General features: G+C 39.5%; 1 protein-coding gene across 8 annotated transcripts in view; it reads left to right on the top strand.

Annotated features, from left to right (window-relative positions):
• Positions 1 to 22041, top strand: part of qkib (QKI, KH domain containing, RNA binding b) — a 76099-nt gene that overhangs the window by 7670 nt on the left and 46388 nt on the right. For all 8 annotated transcript variants that reach the window (XR_014533285.1, XM_083540075.1, XM_083540072.1 and 5 more), the window contains exon 2: positions 14930 to 15072. Coding sequence is in view for 7 of the 8 variants with exons in the window: in XM_083540075.1 (XP_083396201.1) it covers positions 14930 to 15072 (143 nt within the window). In the remaining variant the exon portion in view is untranslated. The remainder of the gene's footprint in view (positions 1 to 14929; positions 15073 to 22041) is intronic.

Genomic DNA, 22041 nt, shown 5'->3' with positions numbered 1-22041 from the left:
GAAGCACTTTTTCTTCATTAAAGTTCAATATGAAATATGCAACAGAAAATAAGACGGTTCTCTTGTTTACTTTTTAGAAAAAAATTTTTTTTTGCTGAAATTGCAATCTGTGAAAACTAAACCCATTTGGTGCATTTAATTGCCATATAACATCAAATTGCAAATACAAATATATAAATAAATAATAAATCTAATAAAAATCTATTTCACATTACTTAAAAAAAAAAGGGTAAACACACTGTACAGTGTTTTTTTAATGTTATTTTGAAATTATGCCAAACTGAAAACTTTCTGTCTTATTTATCCCTTTTTATCCCCTTAAGTTTTTGGCCAAAGCACGATATAATGATTTATCATAGGGCGAAATAGGTAAATACAGACGGTCCCTGAGTTACGATTGTTTGATTTTTGATCTTAAGATGACAATAGCAATACAACATAACTGTAAAAATATTTGAAGTTTGTGCAGCAGGAACACGTAGCAGCGTACCGCATACACATACGACCCACATACGTATATACTGTATAGTTCATACAGTACGGTAGTGTCAGTTGCTCTGTTTTGCTAAATGATGTACTGTATTCTGTTAAATTAGTTACATATTACAGTATACTACCCCATACTGATCACTTTTCTTTAAGGCTAGGCCATGTCTCAACCTACGATATTTTCAAGTGAAGATCTGAAGTCGAGGAATACGTGTATATACATAAATATCCGATACACCTACAAAAACTCAAGAGAATATACAATGCACAATTTTTTTATGATTTCTCAAATTGTCACAAATGAATGCTTACCATTGAAATATCACTCACATGATCATAATACAATTTTGAGGCCAACATCGTAGTGCAATGTTAAGTGTTCACACTTCAAGGAAGTTTTCCATGTTGTAACCTGGTCTGAAGTGACGTTGTATGCGCTTTATAAAGCAGTAAGCAATAATAAACACTCTAATCTATCACGATCTTTGTTGCCATTTATTTGTATTGTGCTAATATTCCTGACTGGTTTTGAATGCGGCTGTTGAAATGTACGCTGCCACTGTACCACCTAACCAGCACCTAACCAGAGCAACAGACCCCGCACATGCTGTCGAAGTCACTTTATCGCCATAGCCAGTGAATAAGCTATCTAACAGGGCTCATTGATCTCAGTTATAGATTTAGATAGAAGGAAAGTTTGGCCATGGACCGATAATCTCACTCAGAGGCACGATTCTGATGACTTGACCTTCTAAAAGGCAAGGTAAAGAGATAAGAATTATGGCATCGCTGGTGTCGTCTTCTTTCTAAAGCATTCTAGTGGTCCCACAGGGGCCTGAGAGACTCTAACAATTAGTCTAAGTAGTTGTATTCATCACTTAATTGGAGCAATTAATTAATTCACAGGGGTTCCAGTGGGGGTCAAAGTCGATTTATCCTGAATTAACTCGGACATCGTGCCTAGATGAAATCTTAGTTATCCATTCTGGAGGCTGCTGCTATTCCTTTCACTTTGTAGCATTAGGGAGAAGAAATAGGACCAGAAGGTTCACATAAAAAACAGCCCAGGCCACCTGAGTAGACATGACTATTAGACTTTATGTGTGAAGGAACCCCCCCATGTGTGTCATATTTTGTACTTAGAGAATTGATTTCAGTGGTAAACTAAGCAAAGGCATAGAGATTTCCTGCCCATTGTTAATCTGCTGAAGTAGTTTCATATATTATTATGTCCATGGTATATGAGGAATACTGTAATCATGTGGCAAGAAAAAACTCTTTGAGATGGCATGAGAAAGAAACCTTGAGAGGAACCCGACTCAAAAGGGAACCCATTCTCATCTGGGTGGCACCGAAAGTCTATTCATTGCAGTTCGTCCTTGTCAAGGTGTGCAGTGATTACATAAATAATTGAATAAATGCAACCTGTGGTCCTGAGACATTGTAGCAGATTTGATACATCGTTGGTAAATATGAGCAAAGAACACTGTGACAAATTGTCTTTATTGTTTCATCTTTTTGTTTGCTTATATGGTTATGGATATCAAACGATTGCAAACGCAACACAGTTTTATCAAAAACCTCACTGCGTGTGACACTTATTTGGCACAAATGTGAAGAATATATTCCTATTGATATTCTACATTGTTTTTTTACACCTGGTTGACTAGGAACAGGAAATTGTTTAACCATCACGTCCTGTTTCACAGGGGAATAAATATGAGGTGACACATTCCTTTAGTCATTCAACACAATGGGAAAGACCAAGGAATATAGTTGTGATGTGTGACTATTTAATGATATCCCAATAGTGCCTTCAGTATACTTTTGTTTTAGATAAATATGGTCATATGGTTTCAGATCTTTATCACTTCCAGTGACAGATTAATCAAAGATGTGAGAGGTCAGCAGGAAGAGGAAGCACAGACTAACATACATGCACCCACACACAGATGCTTATCCTGCAGGACTCACGGAAATTGACAACAAGCATGGCATGGAGGTCACGGGGTCCTGATGCCATTGAGACATGTGTTATGGTTATTTTAGCAAACAAGATAAAAAAATTTATTTTAAGGAAAAATCATACATAGTTTTTACCTCCTCCCCCCTATTTTCTCTTCTATTACCCGCTCTGTGTATTATTGCCGATTATTATGGCGCGTTTTCTGCGATGCTTTCGTTATTAGCGAATATATCAACGTCAAGCCGTATAATGCATTTGCAGCTCTCATTTAAAAAGCACTCCGTATAATTGAAACGCTTTTGCGTGGACTGCTGAGTAAGTCTTCAGACCTCCGTGGCAGAGCAGGACTTCATCAAGGAGAGCATCGCAGAGGCAAATAAGACTATTAATAATGTTCAAGTTCAAGTTTATTTTTATAGCGCTTTTCACAATCGACATTGTCTCAAAGCAGCTTTACAGAACTTAAGAATTGAAGTGAATGATGTTTATCCCTGATGAGTAAACCTGGGGCGACTGTGGCAAGGAAAAACTCAATGACCTCACTGTTATGAGAAAGAAACCTTGAGAGGAACCAGACTGAAAAGGGGAACCCATCCTTATTTGGGTGATATCAAGAGTGTGATTATAAATCTTAAAACAACAAAAAACACCGGACAGTGAGAACTACCATGAGTACTACTCATAAAATAGCTCAACATTTGAGATCATCATAGATCCAACACCAGTTTTTCCATGCCAGAGCCTTAAAACATTCGAAGAGGTCTAATGTCCAAACTCTATCCAAATCCAGATGGCGCTGGTACGTCTCTAGGTGGGTCGGGGTGTTTGCCGGGTCGGCATCTACTTCTTTGAAGGTCCATGAGGGAGGAAACAAATGGAGCTGGCGCAACCTCGGGATGCTTCAGGATGGATAAGGAAAGAGAAGCAGTGGAGAGACATAAGTGTAGCTGCTGTCCATAATATTAACAATGTCTGGCCAAAAGAAAATAATAATTGTATTAATATAAATAGGAGTATAAACGAAAGCGCATCGAATGTTCTATGTAAAGTACTCTCGATCTCATGGCCACCTTCATTCGAAAGTTTTCTTTTTTAAAAAGCAACAGTACTTGCCGTGCTAAGTCCTATTTGAATGTCCATTTAGAATAATTTGCGCTCATTCATTCAATATTTAGCTATGAATCATGAGTCACAGATTCGGAATAATATCTAGATGAGTGTAAATTAGAGATGCAACAATACAAAAGAGCCTACTTTGAGCTAAAGCTAATTTCCAGATAAACAACTTGTATTACAGGATTATTTTTTTGCTGAAAATACTGCCAGAATCCTTTACTACTGTAGACAGAACAGAAGAACAGCTTATCTCTTATCATCTCTTGTGTCCAACAACTATGTCAGCGTGTTGGTCTTGCTGCGAGCCCGGCTGCTCTTTGTCTACAGGCTATTTTTCTTCTCGCTCCAGATAGTAAATTAACGCTTGGGCGGATTCGAAGATTGTTGTTGCTTGAGGAACAAAAAGAGATTGATGTGTTTACCTTCATCAGCAGCGTGAAGTTCAAGGTGCAGGAGAGACGTTTAATTAGATCTCCCATCTTCTAAACGATTTTCAAATGTCCCAGGCTCAGGCACAGGCAGACACTTTTTAAAGGACGTCGCGAAGGTACCACCTAATGTGCCATCCATTAGACTCGTGCGCTTAATACAGATAAAAAGCCACCCAGGCGTCCCCGAGTAATGATCGATTTTTTTCCCCCTCCTTAGTATGATTTAGTGCCTACCCCCTTATAGGCTAAATGCGCACTTTAATTCTGTGTTAAAGGCTAATGGCGCTCTCGAGTTTTTACAGAACGTCACTTTCCAGCCCAAATTTTTTTCCCTCATTAATAGCTTCATGATACTTATGCCATAATTGTTCTTGATTAGTCAGACCTCATGAAGGGTTCATTTAATTCGAGGCAGTATTTTAGAGCGACACACTGATTTAGAATTGAATGCGGCTTTCGGTAAAGGATCAGAGGGGGCGCACGAGCCCATCAGTCATCTGGGAACTTCAAGTATGACTATGGTGTTAATAATGCTATTAACCCCTTAGTGGCTTGATTTACGACGGCGTAAAGCAATTAAAAAAACCGGCAACTTAAACACTAGAATCAGTAGAAGGAATGTATTTATTCTGAGATTTGTTTGACCGAAGAAATGCTTTCACTGTGTGAACTCTTATTTAGAGCTGTAGCATCATTTATCCTGGTCTTCATCACCATTTTAGTGTTTCTGAAAGCATCGGGGTTCAACCATAATCTTAAGTGTGTTGCGCGTGGATTGATCCGCTCTGTGTCAGGAAAGTTGAGAGAGTCCTACAGCGTAACCACGAGGTGTTTGATGCACACTCTTCAGCAAGAAAGAGAGACAGAGAGAGAGAGAGAGAGAGAGAGAGATGCCCATATGTTGTTTTGGTGTGTAGCCCAGTGTGATGCATCTCCTGGTGCATATTGCGGCCTCACCACTGAGAAGCATCATTTCTTTTGTGTCACCACCCCCTGAGGCAGCAAAAGTGTTGAAAGGAAGAGCAGCCCAAGCATGTAGATGCTCATATGGTACACAGCACACTCTGCATTTCTTCTTTATATTCTTAATACACACATATGCTGTACTGTTCTCCCATAATCAGCAATGGCATGTCCAGGTTTTTCCTTCCTTAGTGCATTGTAGTTGTATTTAACTGCAGATGAATCGTCTACCCACATTTTATAATGTAAAAAAAATAAACAAAAAAAAACAAAACACAGAAGCCCCATCTTCCTGATTGCTGCTGGTTCCATTCACATTCTGAAAAATGCCGTCTCTGCCGGACTGCCTCTGATGACTCTGCACTCAGCCAGGCTGTTGTCATCCATCTGTGCAGGCCGCAGGGAAAGTGTACTTCATGCTTTTAGAGACACAGCAAAGCCTCGGCGCCTGCCCTCCGCTGTAGCACACACAGCTAATTGAAGTGAATCTCTGCCAAAACCAGTCATGCTTGAAGCCTATTGCACCTTCCTCCCCGCTTCCTCCTCTTCACTCCCATTTACATGAAACGATGTTTGTGGTTTTGTCGCATTCCAGAGGATTCTCAGAGCGCACGTCTTTTTTCATGCCATGTAACTCATGTCAATCTTCCATACATTCCTTTAGCACAAAGTAACTCGATCGCAGGTATTCCATAGGCCGTTTGTACTGTCCTTTTTATAGTTTACATGCATGTATTTATGTCAGTCGGTTTCCTGAATCGGAGCTCACGCACTTGCTCACATCACATGGTGCAGCAATTAACCTTCATTAGTCACGATCTATATCCAGCATGAAGCTATCCACTGGGCTAAATGCTAAGCGCTGAATCACAGTTTATTTAAAGTGCTGAGAAACGGTTCTTTGAATGACCTGTAAAACACAGTGCCGGGTGACCAATCTGGAGCTCTTTCTTCAACCGGTTTAGTAACATTATGTACAGACTTATAGTTAAAGGACTTAAACAGCTTTCCCTGTTAGCCTATAGCGGTGATTAGCACTTTTCTCTGCCGGCAGTTTGATTTGCCTCACTTGAGAACGTATTCCAAATTTTTGGTTTGTTTGTTTGTTTGTTTGTTGGAATTTTTGTTTACTTTGCCAGAGCTTGCTAATAGGCAGATATGTTTATTATTGTGCAAATTATTAAAATGTAATACTAATAATAATCAGTGGTGGAATAAGTACACAAACAGATAGTTGGGTTAAAGTAAAGATACAGTAGTATATGACTCCAGAAAAAGTAAAAGTGCTCCCTTTAAACTTTCACTTGGGTAAAAGTAAAAAAGTATTTGCCTTTAAATGTACTTGAGTATCCAAAGTGCTATGATTTATTATGGTTATAATGTTCTTCTTATCATTTTTTTGTCGCAAGACTCTTTACTTAATCAACTGAGTTTATGTAAAAAGATTCTAATGTTACTGTTAACACACCAGTCTATTAATAGAATAATATTAATGAGTCAAACACTGATTGATATCATTAAAATTATCATGAGCCCAAATCCTTCAAGAAATCATGCAAATCAGGCCACAGGTGTTGTGGCGAGTTCGAGTCAGGAGGTTTTTCCATCATTTATTCCTCTCAAAATGTTCTGTTTGCTGTTGAACTGATTGACCAGTTAAGTTTATATCTTCTCATAAATAAAAAGGAAAAACTGATTTTGCAAGATGTAGTATGATATTTGACTTTGAAATGTAGTGAAGTTAAAATCTTTCCAAATGAAAACACTTCAGTAAAGCTACTTAAGTACAGTAACAAGTTACATTTACATATTTACTGTCCACCATTGATAATAATAATTAGAATAAGATAATGTTATTTGTGGTGAGAGTAGGGAGCAGGTTGAGAAGAGCCTGGAGAGGTGGAGGTATGTGCTGGAGAAAAGTGGAATGAAAGTCAGTAGGAGTAAGACAGAGTACATGTGTGTGAATGAGAGGGAGGGCAGTGGAGGGGTGCGGTTGCAGGGAGAAGAAGTGGAGAAGGTGGAGGAGTTCAGGTACCTGGGGTCAACAGTGCAAAGTAATGGAGAGTGTGTTAGAGAAGTGAAGAAAAGAGTGCAGGCAGGGTGGAGTGGGTGAAGAAGAATAACAGGAGTGATTTGTGATAGTAGAGTATCTGCAAGAGTGAAAGGGAAAGTTTATAGGACTGTGGTGAGACCTGCGATGTTGTATGGTTTAGAGACAGTGGCATTGAGTAAAAGACAGGAGGCGGAGCTGGAGGTAGCAGAGCTGAAGATGTTGAGGTTTTTGTTGGGAGTGACGAGGATAGACAGGAGTAGAAATTAGTTTATTAGAGGGACAGCGCATGTAGGACGTTTTGGAGACAAAGCGAGGGAGGCAAGATTGAGACGGTTTGGACATGTGCAGAGGAGGGACATGGGGTATATTGGTAGGAGAATGCTGAGGATGGAGCCACCAGGAAGAAGGAAAAGAGGAAGACCAAAGAGGAGGTTTATGGATGCAGTGAGGGAAGAAATGCAGGAAGTTGGTTTGAAAGAGGCAGATGCAGAGGACAGAGTAGTATAGAGACGGATGATCCGCTGTGGCGACCCGTAATGGGAGCAGCCAAAAGAAGAAGAAGAAGTAGAAGAAGCAGAAGCAGGATCCTTAAATGTGATGATTAAAGCTTGTCTTTTTCGGACATCTGCCTCCTCTGATCCAATCTCTCTTTGCATTTGTTTATCAAGCAAGTGAACTTATTTCTCATGACAGGATTTGCGGGGTGCGATAGTCTGTGTGCATGTCTGTGCAGCGACGCATGTGTGTAGGGTATGTGTGGTGAAGCAGCAGGTAGTTAGCAGGTCTGGGCAGTGCTACCATTCTCCACCCAGTGCAGGCCCAGATGGCAGCTCAGTTTGAGCACATACCCTTTTCTTGCCTCCCCACCTGCACTCTCACTCGCAACGCATAATTACAAACACAGAAGGGTGTTACTTTTCCCGGCTCCGTCTGTCTCTCACTGTGTCCTCGGCTATCCGTCTCGTCTCTCCACAGAGTTCCAACTCCCTGACTGACAGTAGTTAGTGGCTGGTGGGTTTTACTCCTACCTTCTCCTTTTGTTACTCGGATTGTCTTTATCCACTCTTATGCACACTTTGCTCGGCTGGATGGACTCAACGGCAGATCTACTGTACTTATGTCTGCATCCTTGCTGTATTTCAAGGCATGATTCTCTTTCCATCTTTCCTCTTTCTCTCTTCATTCTCTCGCTTTTTATTTTCCGCCTGTCTGCTCCAGTGACTCTCCTTTCAACGCTCGGCCTCATCTTGCTCCCACTCCCTCTCAGAAACTCCTTCGAAATCCATCTTCCTTTTATCCTCTCTACATCTCACCTCACTCTTTCGTATTCACTCTCTCGCAGGTTCTCCACTCATGTGGACCTTTTCTCCGCAGTGAGCGATGGTAATAGCGCACTTTAGCCTTGTGTTTGAAAGACAGCCTCATCACACTCCATCTCCTCACATCCGGTGGTGTCACACTACAGGCAACACCACAGCTCTCCTTACATCTGGGCCAAAAGCCAGAGATTCCACAGCTGTTTTATTAATATATTACTCAGTGTCAGAAATCACTCGGGCAATCTTCATGTGGTCATCTGAAGGAGCAGCTCTGAGGTTTCACTGTTTAAAAAGTCTTCTGACTGAGAAACTTTTATGATTAGGACCTTTCTGCATTTCAGCACTCTGAACTGTACTAGTAGTTGTGTATATTAAAATACCCAATTACACATCTCAGGATCTTTTATCAAAACATCAATGCTACTTTTTTTTCTAAGAAGAGCACTTTGTTCTACTACAATAACTAACAAAAACACCTACACCTGCACTGTATGCTGTACACGCTGTTTTTTCTTTTGTTAGCGTGTTGTATTATAATTGTCGATCGAATGCCGTTGTGCAGTTTGAAGAGTTTGGAAAAAGTGAACTTGCTAAGAACTAGCTGTATGTGAAAACAAGCAATAACAAAATAACATTATCTGATTATCTTTTTTTTTTTGGAAGACTTGCCTGAAGTCATTATAAAATGAAGAGAAGAAGATTCAGTTAATCATAATTGATCTATAAATAAAACATCCTAGCTGCCAGATCTGTCTGTTAACTGCTATTGCATTACAGACTCAATTTGTGCATTGATTAAACCAAGATAGGAGTGTATATAGTTAAAATATGAGTATGCTGGTCGTCAAGTTAGTTTTACTTCAACGTCAAAGACAGATTTGGCTCAAGATTTGTTTTTGATGGTTTGCTCGGTTGGATGTATTTTGGGTTAGTTTTAGGCAAGTGTTTAGTTTTTGTTTTCATTTTGAGGATGAAATGGCATGGATTTTTCTCATGTTTCAATCATATTGCCATTCATTATTGCAGATATTGCATTTTTTATTTTATACAAAATGCATTGAGTACAAAGCAGACCCCAAAAAGTCTGCAGATTAAAACTAGCATTAAAACTTTGGAATGACATCCAAGTGGGAAGGCAACAACCTTGTAAACCAAACATCACAAGTTAAATTCCCATTCATGCCTTGCACAAGCTGCCTGCTGGTATGTTTACTTTCATTTCCAATCCCCCCCAGACCCCCCCATCCCCCCGCCCCCCAACCGGGGATGCATTAATTGATTTAGCTATAATCCTGAAATGATTAAAACAATAGAGAATAACATTCCATGCATGTTCTCCTTGTATCTCCAGGTTTCCTCCTAACTCCTGTATAAATATTCCAGAAAGTAGATTTAAAATTGAAGTCCCAATAATATGGATAAGTGCATGAACATGTTAAGGCTGTATATTCTGGTTGAAAATAATTTGAGATACTTTAGAAATGGTGGTTTCTAAAAAATATCGGTAAAAAGGAGGATAACAGTTCTGTACTTTGTACTTATTTGCAGTCCAGTTTAAATTATTTACTAATGATAATAAAGTGTTGCTTCTATAGCTGTGTTTGTACGTGTGTGTGCGTGTGTGTATGTGTGTGTGATGTCAGTGGCTGACTGTATCAAGCATTTGTGGCATATGTGCACAGGTGGCCGCTCAGTCGTGCAGCAAGTCCAGCCCTTGAGGCCAGTGATGAAAGTGATTGAATTCGGCAGGCAAGAAAAGCTGACAAATCACTAAAAAGTGCTTTTAAAATGGCGTAATAACGTCATTCATAAATCACCACTGACAGTTTAATCATCCTCAAATCTGGAGCCCTGTCTGACCGCCGGACAGCACTCCCAACCTGAAAAGAAAACAAGCTCAAGTACACAGGCTGTGCGATCCTATTTGTATTCTGAACCCTGATTCCCCATAGCAGAACGTCAATGACCATCCTCTTCATCCTTAAACATTATCTAACAGATTGCTTCAATTAGAAAAGATATGATTATTCCCTGAAGTTTCTACTGTTACACACTCATTTAGGATATGGCGACTTTCTATTCCTCCGGGAGTATGTAATGATTTCTTCTATCTGTTATCAGGAAAGAGAGCAGCAGTTCAAAAAAGCAGGAGCTAAGAGTAGGTGTAATGACTGGAGTCTTTCTGTCCAGGAGGAAAGAAAGAAAGAGAGAGAGAGAGAGAGAGAGAGAGAGAGAGAGAGAGAGAGAGAGAGAGAGAGAGAGAGAGAGAGAGAGAGAGAGAGAGAGAGAGAGAGAGAATGAGGCGACACTCTAAATTCACAGGCTTCCTAGATGATGAAAGGCTCCATGTATCTTGTTCCCCGCATGTAGTGAGCTAATCCTCAGCACTGCAACTGCGTTCAACCTGCTGAGTGCCAGCGACTGAGGAGAACACAGAGGCCTGTGTGCACTGCCATGAAGATTTTGCAGTCTGGGTGAAGTGAATTTCTGGTTTTAGATTATCGTCACTAGCTATTTATAGACCTAAAGCGAAATAAGTATAGATTTGGCAACATCCAAAATGAGGAATCTAGGGTTTTGTTAGAAGGACCTGAAATAAGGTTTTAAATAACTTCCTCCAAACACATACGTATGTTTTTTTATGCACTCTATCTCAGCAATCAGAAAAGAAAGAACAGGAAAAGCCCTCCCAAGACTTGGATTGTATTAGAAATGCTGCTCCATTCAAGTGATGACATTTCAAAGCAGTACAGTCTTTCTACTCCTGTTCTCTGCCATGTCATCCCTGGTGCATTGATATCTCTGATGTGTGCTGCTACTTAGACTTCCACACCGTTCGGCCAGTCTGGCATAACTGTCATATTTCTTGTCATCTCTCAAAGGAACTTCTCCCTTATTGGACCTTTGTCTAACAGCTAAGTCCTTGGTTGTCACAATGAATGCATAAATCATCTTTGATACCAATGTGCCCGTCATTTACAGCCATCAGAAGGCTTTTTGAGGCTGTGATTTATTGAGATGAGCTAGATATGCCATTGAACTGATATTTAGGCAAATTGCAATGCCCATGGTACACAGAAAGCAGGAAGCGGTGCTTCCAAGGAGAAGAAAGTTGCCTGATGTGTAAAGCTTTTAGTATTCTGTTCAGTTTCTCTTGGAGGTTTTTTAATTATGCATTTACAGCAGAGCTTTTCCTAGAAGCCACGTATTGTTTATTACCAAGCTCTCTCAGTTTCATTCACCCAGCTCGGGATAATATATTCACGTTATGGCATAATCCATAGGTGTTTATTTCCTCATAAATAAAAAAGGATTTCTGAAATATGGATTGAACAGGTCACGGAAATAGCAGGATTATGGGGTCTGCGTCAAATATATGTCTGTGGCCACATGCTATTCCAATAGTAATTACATCTCTCCATCCTCCATCGTTTGCCCATGAGGTTTGCTCCAGAGAATTCATCCTCCAGTAAGAGAATTACACAACACACAATGGTGGCGGCGAGATTCCAGGACGTAACGTCTTTTATTAAATATTAACAGGGCTGGTGGTTTTAATTATCTCTCCCACCTTATTACTAAGCATTCTCTCTCATTTCTCTCTTTCTCTCTCTCTCTCTCTCTCTCTCTCTCTCTCTCTCTCTCTCTCTTTCTCTCTCTCTTTCTCTCTCTCACACTTTCCCATTCTTGCACTTCAATTCTCCTAAGGAATTATATAGGTTGTTTTAAGAAATGGAGACTCATTGCTTCCTTCATTAACTGACAAAAGGGATCATCTATAATTATAGTGATTATCCTTCCTGCCTGTTCTGTGGTTTCCTGCTGGAGATCCTGGCAGCAGCAGAGCAGTGCAAACTCTGAAGTTCACCAGAGGATGTGTTAAAGCAGGCACTCTGTGGCAATTCTGTGGCACTTTTATAGCTCTCAGCCTATAATCTCAGCCTTAGATACTCTGTTCAGCTACTGCTATTTTATGTACACGTTTCTGCTCACAATCTTCAGAATCTCGATTGTTGCAATCATACACTCTGTACTCACATAATATAAAAAAAATTGCAACCCCACAAAACAAGGAACAAGATATTGCTACAGGATAATTCTACTGTCTGGTGTTATGGCTTTTATTTTAATATATATTTTAATAGTTTGGTAAGATCAGCAATTTTTCAGCAATGCAGTGACAAGTTTAGCTTCAGGCTTTGGGGTGAATTGGGTGCTCTGCTTACACCTGGTGGTATACTTTAAATGCCAAATTATCTAAATGAAACAAACGAATACAGATTTCATAAATAAATGATTTTGTCTAGATCTAAACTGTTGCCATTCGATTATTGCCTTGTTAAAATGTACAGTGCCTTTCAGTTTTTTATTTGTTGAAAAAGTTTGAAATATCCAATAAATTTCGTTCCACTTCATGATTGTGTCCCACTTGTTGTTGATTCTTCACAAAAAATTACAGTTTTATATCTTTATGTTTGAAGCCTGAAATGTGGCAAAAGGTCGCAAAGTTCAAGGGGGCCGAATACTTTCGCAAGGCACTGTATTTTGTTTATTTTTCTTAATAACAGGTAAGATGTAGGAATGAGGCGCATATTTTTATGGCAGGTTTGACAACCTCGTCAAACTGAACAGCAGTTCGACAGTGAAAGAAGCACAAATGAGGCAGATCTAGATGTCAGTTGCAGCATTAGTTTCTTTTGCAAGCAAAAAAACCCCCCAAAAAACCTGAAAGCCAGATTTAGAGTTTTCTCTTGAACATGGATTGTGCATTTGCTTCCAAAAACACATGCAAATACACAAGCAGATGTATTGTTAATATAACTGCCACTCTGTACAGTTATGTAAGCAACCATGTGATATTTAAACCAATTTGTGAAATGGGGGAGATATGGTATAGTTCTGTATGGGAGTTGTGTATGACAGAGTCTCTCTTTTCGGGTTGTCTATCTATCTGTGCATCCATTCGGATTTTTGTTACAATTATATTTAAAGAATAAATGATGAATGTGTGTAAGATTTATATGGAAATACGATTGTAACTGGAACTGTTCTAGCTAGGACATGCATTCATATTTTGAAGTCTGTTTTTATTTGAGGCATTTGAAATAGTAACAAGAAGAACTCTCTGAGTTCTATGTGTTTTCTGTGATTTTACTGTTGTGCATGACTTGGGTTTCCACAATGCAAGTAATAGTTTTTCTCAATATCAGTGTCTTTCACAATGCTAGTCAGAGTGTTTCACAAGATATTAGTCTACCACACTGCTAGTCAGAGTCTTCCACAATGCTAGCCAAAGTATTCCCTAATATCAATCTGTTTGACAATGTTATTTCGAGTATTCCAAAATATCAAAAACTCTCACAATATCAGACTCTACCACAATGCTAGTCAGAGTGTAACACAATATTAAATAGACTCTTGAACAATATCAGAGTCTACCACAATATCAGACTCTACCACAATTCTAGTCAGAGTGTAACACAATATTAAATACTGTAGATTCTTGAACAATATCAGAGTCTACCACAGTATCAGACTCTACCACAATGCTAGTCAGAGTGTAACACAATATTAAATACTGTAGATTCTTGAACAATATCAGAGTCTACCACAGTATCAGACTCTACCACAATGCTAGTCAGAGTGTAACACAATATTAAATACTGTAGATTCTTGAACAATATCAGAGTCTACCACAATATCAGACTCTACCACAATGCTAGTCAGAGTGTAACACAATATTAAATAGACTCTTGAACAATATCAGAGTCTACCACAATATCAGACTCTACCACAATTCTAGTCAGAGTGTAACACAATATTAAATACTGTAGATTCTTGAACAATATCAGAGTCTACCACAGTATCAGACTCTACCACAATGCTAGTCAGAGTGTAACACAATATTAAATACTGTAGATTCTTGAACAATATCAGAGTCTACCACAGTATCAGACTCTACCACAATGCTAGTCAGAGTGTAACACAATATTAAATACTGTAGATTCTTGAACAATATCAGAGTCTACCACAATATCAGACTCTACCACAATGCTAGTCAGAGTGTAACACAATATTAAATACTGTAGATTCTTGAACAATATCAGAGTCTACCACAATATCAGACTCTACCACAATGCTAGTCAGATTTAACAATGTTAAATAGAGTTTACCACAATGAAAGACAGAATCTACCACAAAGCTTGTGAGTCAACCCCAGTGCAAGACAAAATCTACTACAATGCTAGTCAGAATCTAACACAATCTAAGACAGTCTACCACAATGCTAGTCAGAGGCTACCATAATGCTAGACAGACTACCACATTCTAAGACAGAATCTACCATAAATCTAGTCAGAGTCTACCACAATGCAAGACAGAATCTACCACAAAGCTCGTCAAAGTCTACCACAATGCAAGACAGAAACTATTACAATACAAGACAGACTCTCTCACGATGCTTCATAGAATAACAGACAAAAATGACAGAAATGCTGCTGCATAAAAAGTGCACTGGTATTCATGGGCAGTTTGTATTGTGCTGTGATTCCTATGACTAAGAGAGAGTGTGTTTTTTTTGTTGTTGCAGAAATCAGCAGAGTACGAAAAGACATGTACAATGACACGTTAAATGGGAGCACAGAGAAGAGGAGCTCGGAGCTTCCCGACGCCGTGGGTCCAATTGTACAGCTCCAGGAGAAGCTTTACGTGCCTGTTAAAGAATATCCTGATGTGAGTATCAGCTTATCCTCTTATTTACTCCAACTTTGGAACCTCATCTACTGGCTGCAAATAGAACGTGTAAACACGCACAAATGTACCACAAACAAAGTGTGTCAAAAATGATTTTTCTTACCTTGAAAGTAGTGTTTTCTGACAAAAAAAAAATTTAAAGATTTTTTTTTTTTTTATACATTTACAGAAGCGCTCTTTAGATAAATCTTCCTAAGTAAATGGAATTGTAAAACGCAGAGCTATTTACAATATTGCTTTATTTAATTAACAAGGTCTACATGTCAGTGTAATCTCGTTTTCCTTGCATTAGGACATGGGCTCACGTCCAGTGTATTGATTTCATTACGAGGAGCTTAGGTAGTGAGCCACATACTGTGTTTTGCTTTATTTTATGGGCCCATTTAATCTATTATGGACTAAACAGATGGTTTGTTGTAGGCACTTACTGTCAGAGCAGCCTCGGTTTAAACCGTTTTCTGCTCTAAAGCATTTCATACTAATGCCTGTGTTTTTAAGTGCAGGCATTGAGAGTGACTTGTACCCCCTGTGTGTTATCCTTTGACGTGCTCACGGATCCAGTAATAGGGCTGATTTTAAACTGTGTCTGCTTCCCGGGTTGTGTTGAGTCAGTTGTGTTCAGCCGAGTCACCAGCATCCCAGCGGTTAACAAATCTTTTAAGCAATCGCTGTCAGATCCCGCCTGCCTAAGCCCTCTGGCCCAGGAGACCTCGAGCTGATTGATCCCAATTAACTTGCGCTGTTCCCCTGTGATTCCTGCATTGGGATCATTAATTAAGCTTTTTTCTAGCGTTGGCATAGACACCGTTTTTTTTGGGACCTTCCAGTCTGGTGAAGTTTGAAAGGCTGTTTATTTGCCCGTGTCCCCAAACGATGGAGTAGTGAGGACAGAGGTGTCCCACCACATCTGTTTGATTAATTTATTCAGCGGTCATGACACGAAATAGGCGAGCTGTATTATTTATAAATCCCTAATAAAAGAATATTTTATAATGAAGATAAATATACATTTTTGAAAACAGAAAAGTCATGTTTCTGGACTAAAATAACTACTGTGTCCACACTAATATATTTTGGTTTGAAAACATAATTGGCCTTCTGTCCGCAGTCAGACAGTGCGTTTAGTGAATGAAAAAATATGTTTTTGAAAAATACTTTTCAAAAAAAAGTAGATGTATACATTTTCATAATTCATACATAAAGCAGTCACAAGATGGTTGACAACATTGTACAGTAATTTTGTAATTTTGTGGTTATTATGAGTTTTAAGCTTGTCTTTACTGTGGGGGGAAGTAACATCAGCAGGATACTGTTCTTTGAAGCGGTTCGATAATTCAGCGTATTTGTGTCACGTCTCCAAGTCTATATTCTCACTCACTTTTGCAACTTTATATTCCTGTGTTACTCAACAACTTCACCTCACTGTCGGTGAATTTAAAAAAACTCGCTGCCTTTCCTCGACATTGACGCAAAGCAGAGTTGGGAAGTAACAAAGTACAAATACTTTATTACTGTACTTTGTCAGTCTCTTCCGGGTCGGCGGCCATCTTGCCGTTGTTCCAAAAGACATTACCTCAAGGCAAGATTATCTCACTGGCTCTTCATATTCCTGAGATTATATCTTGCCATCCTGCCTACTCTGGCTCCCATTCCCAACCCTGTCTTGGATCTCTGTTCTACCCTGCTTTGCCCTGTTACTGGACTGTGTTTTTTCTCCTGCACGTTTCATTTATTAAAGACTGTTTTCACCATAGCCCTTTTGCGTCCTGCATTTGGGTCCTTCCAGTCACATACCTGACAGAATAACCTGGCCTTGTGTTGTGTTCATGACATACTTAAGTAGATTTTTCTAGTATCAGTACTTTACTATTTATTTTTCGGAAAACTTTTTACTTTCACTCATTAAATTTTGTACACAAATCTCTGTACTATCTACTTACATTTTCAAACCAGGCTCGTTACCTTAGTTTTAATCTATTTGGTGACATGATCAATATTCTCATTTCGTGCCGTTTTCAGCCGATCAACCTGGCTTTTTTAACTTAGCATTGGTGTATCGTTTCCTGGCTCTCACACACCACAGACAGAAGGCAACAAGAAGTATGTGGTTAACGTGGTGAGACAGAGGGCGTCAGCGATGTAAACATAACTGAGAACAGACATTCCTGGTCACCTGGTCATCATCATCTTTTCTCTGCTTGTTGTGGTTGTTCAGCCTGGATACATTCATTAGGTAACAACATTTGTAATACCTCTGTATTAATATATTAATATGATGTGACGTCCAGTTTTTCAGCGTGGCACTAAAACAGGTAGTCGTAATGGCTACTTTTTACTTAAGTACATGTCAGAGCCCAAACCTCTTCACTTTAACTTGTGAGAAAATGTGTAGTCAGTACTTTAACTTTTACCAGAGTCTTTTAAAACATGAGTATCAATACTTCTACTTGAGTGAAGAATGTGTGTACTTTTGCCATCTTTGCTGTGAAGTTTCAGAGAGCCAGAAAGCAAATAAACAGCAGGCGGAAATGACGCAGGTCAAATCGTTCTACGTTTTTGCGCAGTACAAGGACTTGAGCATTTTCAGATATTTCAGTGCGAATGAGCAACTTTTTTGAAAACACCGTTTTAAAATTTATCTGGATTAGTGTAGATTTAGCCTGAGTCTCAATTTTTGCAATTGTTGAGTTTTTTGTGAAAATTGTCGAATATTACTATGTCGAGTTACTATCAGTGAAAGTTGATCCTCAAAAGTCATTCTTTTATGGATTTTTATTTCATATATTGATCTAAAGATGCAATTACTGAGGGTTTATGGTGATTTTGGATAATTCACAAAGCTAAAAACCAATATCTGGAGTGACAAAAGTTAACTTTAATATACAAATAGTTCTTACCCTCTTGTTTGTACAATAGTGAGCTACAAAAAGTTTAGTGAACATTTAGTGAAGCGCCACTTGACTTCCAAAATCTGTGAGAGTTTATGACTGTGCAAAGTCCATTGGATGTGTGTATGTGTGTGCGTGCTTGCATGTGTGTGTGTGTGTGTGTGTGTGTGTGTGTGTGTGTGTGTGTGTGTGTGTGTGTGTGTAGGTTCTGGCTGTCCTTGCTACTCTGAAGGACGCCCAGGATCATTATTAGTGCGCTTGGGTTCATTAGGAGGAAAGAGAGATGAAATAAGAGGCCTCAAATAACCGCCAGCCGAGAATAGAGTCCCAGCAGATCTAAGAGGAGTGTGGGGGGTAAATGGTCACTTACTTTTACCCCTTGCTAAATACAATTTAATCATTTAATCATTTCGGTATTCGTTAGTTATTTTTTTTCCTTTGTTTGCTTGTTTCATTTTTATTATGCTTTTTGAAAAAAAAAGTCTTAAGAAATGTGAATATGAATTCTAACAGTTATTAATGAATAGTCAGTTATTGATTAGTTGTTATTAATAAAACTGCTAGCCAAATACCAACGCAGAATCTGGAGTATGGTTTGGTACACAAATGCATCTGGATGTGTGTGTATGAATAAGAGTATGTATGTGTGAGTATGTGAATGTATATCTTACTGTTTTCTCTGCACATGAATTGATTCAAAATCCCCAATTAGTTCTTCGTAGGTGGTCGTTATTACTTCCAGTTTGAGGAAGAGGGAGAGGCAGTGACAGTTTTAAAGAACTATAACAGTTTAATAGAGAAAGGAAGTGTGTGTGTGTGTGTGTGTGTGTGTGTGTGTGTGTGTGTGTGTGTGTGTGTGTGTGTGTGTGTGTGTGTGTGTGTGAGAAAGAGAGAGAGAGAGAGAGAGAGAGAGAGAGAGAGAGAGAGAGAGTGTGTGTGTGTGTGTGTGTGTGTGAGAGAGAGAGAGAGAGAGAGAGAGAGAGAGAGAGAGAGAGAGAGAGAGAGAGAGAGAGAGAGAGAGAGAGAGAGAGAGAGAGAGAGAGCAAGTGAGTGTATAAGCGAGTAAGGGATGATAACCAGCTGTGGATGCAAGCTGGTGATGAATGTGAGGGTATGATGAGGTCAGGAAATCAGGGCAGAGGAGCACTGGCCTGGTCTGCCTGATAAAAGAGGGAGAACAAACTCGTACACACCCCGGTGTCTCCCTACACTCATCTCCAAACAGGCTGCCAGTGGCACCCGAAATTAATTTGGTCCTTCAGACTCTTGCAGTGCTGTTGCTCCCTTGGCAGCACACACTCGTTTCAATTTGGTGAACAATGTTATTAGGCTGGGAAAGACAACAGTGCTAGCAGAATGTTGCTGTTCCCATTAATTGTTACCATTCATTTGTGTTCTCATATCTACAATAAGTGTTGTGTGTGCTTGAGAGAGAGAGAGCGAGAGAGAGAGAGAGAGAGAGAGAGAGAGAGAGAGAGAGAGAGAGAGAGAGAGAGAGCGGGGGGTGAGATAATGTTAGAGAGCAGACAGTGCTGAGCCGAGAAAGAGCTTTCTCTATAAATACTCATCTTGGGCTCTGGGCTTGAACAGCGCTTTTAATTGTAGTCATTGTGGTACGTGGTGGGTATGGAAGCGAAGGAGAGGCAGAGCGAGGGGAAAGCAGGAGAACAAGAGAGGGCTGTCATTTATCATTCTTCCGTCAGTGTCCTTTTCTGGGTCATGCTCATCCGACGCGGAGATGAGCAGCTATCACTGATTATTAATCATTAGGGCCATGCACGGCAGGATTGATTCTCCCCTCAGCCCTCTCTTTGGCCTTGATCATCATTCAGCAAGCTCAGAAAGGGCGGAACATTCTAGATATGCATTGCTGTGGAACCCCCTCATGTTCATCAACCCTACTTTTGTTTAATAGCTATTAAATGCATTCTGTTTTTTCTTCCCAGGTGTTAGTTTAAAATCTCTAACACCTGGTGACAGAAACTACACTTCTTCTTCTTTCGGCTTCCCCCATTAGGGGTCGCCACCGCGGATCATCCGTCTCCATACCCCCCTGTCCTCTACATCTGCTTTTTTCAAACCAACTACCTGCATGTCTTCCCTCACCACATCCATAAACCTCCTCTTTGGTCTTCCTCTTTTTCTCTTTCCTGGTGGCTCCATCCTCAGCATTCTCCTACCGATATACCCCATGTCCCCCCTCTGCACATCTTAATCTCACCTCCCTCACCTTGTCTCCAAAACGTCCTACATGCGCTGTCCCTCTAAAACTTTTAATCCTCGTCACTCCTAACAAAAACATCAACATCTTCAGCTCTGCTACCTCCAGCTCCACCTCCTGTCTTTTACTCAATGCCATTGTCTCTAATACATACAACATCGCAGATCTCACCACAGTCCTATAAACTTTCCCTTTCACTCTTGCAGATACCCTTCCATCACAAATCACTCCCGCCACTCTTCTCCACCCACTCCACCCTGCCTGCACTCTTTTCTTCACAACACTACACATCAAAATGTTTGTGGACCCCTTGATCGTCACACCAGTAGGTTCTCTCGGAATGCCCTGTAGATTGATGGAGGTGTGGATTTGCTCATTCAGTCTAAAGAGCAAAATCCTGGGGTAAAATCTGCGTTCCACATCATTCCAAAAGAGTCAGTGATCAGCAGTGGTGGACAGTAACAAACATGTTACCGTACTTAAGTCGATTTTTCTGTACTTTTTCCCATTTGACGTTAACTTCACTACATTTCAAAGTCAAATATCTTAGTGTTTACTCAACTACTTTTTGTGAAATCAGTCATTTCTTTTAAATATGAGTGGATTAAAACGTAACTGGTCAAGCACGTAGCAAGCCAACAATCAGGCTTGTGTGCACGCTCCGTTTTGAACTAGATTTGATTGGCGCTTGGTGGTATCTACTTAAGAAAAACATACAGTTCAGCATCAGTTCAACATCCAGCAGAACGTTCTGAAAGGGTATAAATAATGGAAGAAAATTTTGATTTCTTTTTTAAGTAGATGAAAATAAGGTTTAATTTGAATAGATATCAATCAGTGTTTGACTCATTAATATCATTCTATTAATAGACTGGTGTGTTAAAAGTAACATTAGAATCTTTTCACATAAAGTGAGTTGATTAAGTAAGAGTCTAAATCAAAAATCATAATAGGAACATTATAGCCATACTAAATCATAGTATTTTGTATACTTAAGTACATTTGAAGGCAAATGCTTTTTTTTTTTACTTTTACTCAAGTTTAAAGGGAGCACTTTTACTTTTACTGGAGTAATATATTAAAAAGCGTATCTCAATTTTAACTCAACTACATTGTGGTACTTCGTCCATGGCTATTGATCAGTGGGGTTTGACAGACCATGGACATTGTCTCAAAGCATCTTTACAGTGATAAAGCGGTATTTAAATAATGTATAAGTTTGTCCATAATAAGCAAAACAATGGTGAGTGTGGCAAGAAAAAACTCCCTGATATGGTATGAGGAAGAAACCTTGGGAGGAAAACCGGAAACCCATCCTCATCTGGGTGGTACCGAATGTCCATTTATTACAGTTCTATAATTGTTGAGGTGTGCAGTAATAGGTGAATAAATGCAATCTGTGGTCCAAATTCATCCTTAAAGTTCTTGTGTTGCTCAGTAACTTAATGGATCTTTAGGCTGGAAGATCCTTTCATGGATGTGATGGTCAGGTGAACATATTCTTTGGTTTGTGTGGTGCATATACGGCTCTATCTTTACAAAATCAAATAGTCATTTGAAATGTTTTGTTGTTGTTGTCATCAGGGTAAAAACAAATGGCACGGACATAAATTAATTAGCATGGATATAATAAGATATTTGGAAATTACATTTGAACAAAAAATGGTCCTTTACACACGCCTTCTATCTCAGATATCTGTGCTGACATCATTTTCGAGTGAGACGCCTTTTTTGATGTCATGTTAACCGTAGTGTGAAATGTCTTCGGTGTTGTGAGGATTGGAGGCGAGATTTGGCCAGCTGCCCCGCTTCTCCAGGTGTCGTTGTTTTAATTGAAGT

Source organism: Silurus aristotelis (genome assembly GCF_946808225.1).
Source record: "Silurus aristotelis genome assembly, chromosome: 4".
Lineage (NCBI taxonomy): Eukaryota > Metazoa > Chordata > Actinopteri > Siluriformes > Siluridae > Silurus > Silurus aristotelis.
This window is presented reverse-complemented; position numbering and strand designations above follow the sequence as displayed.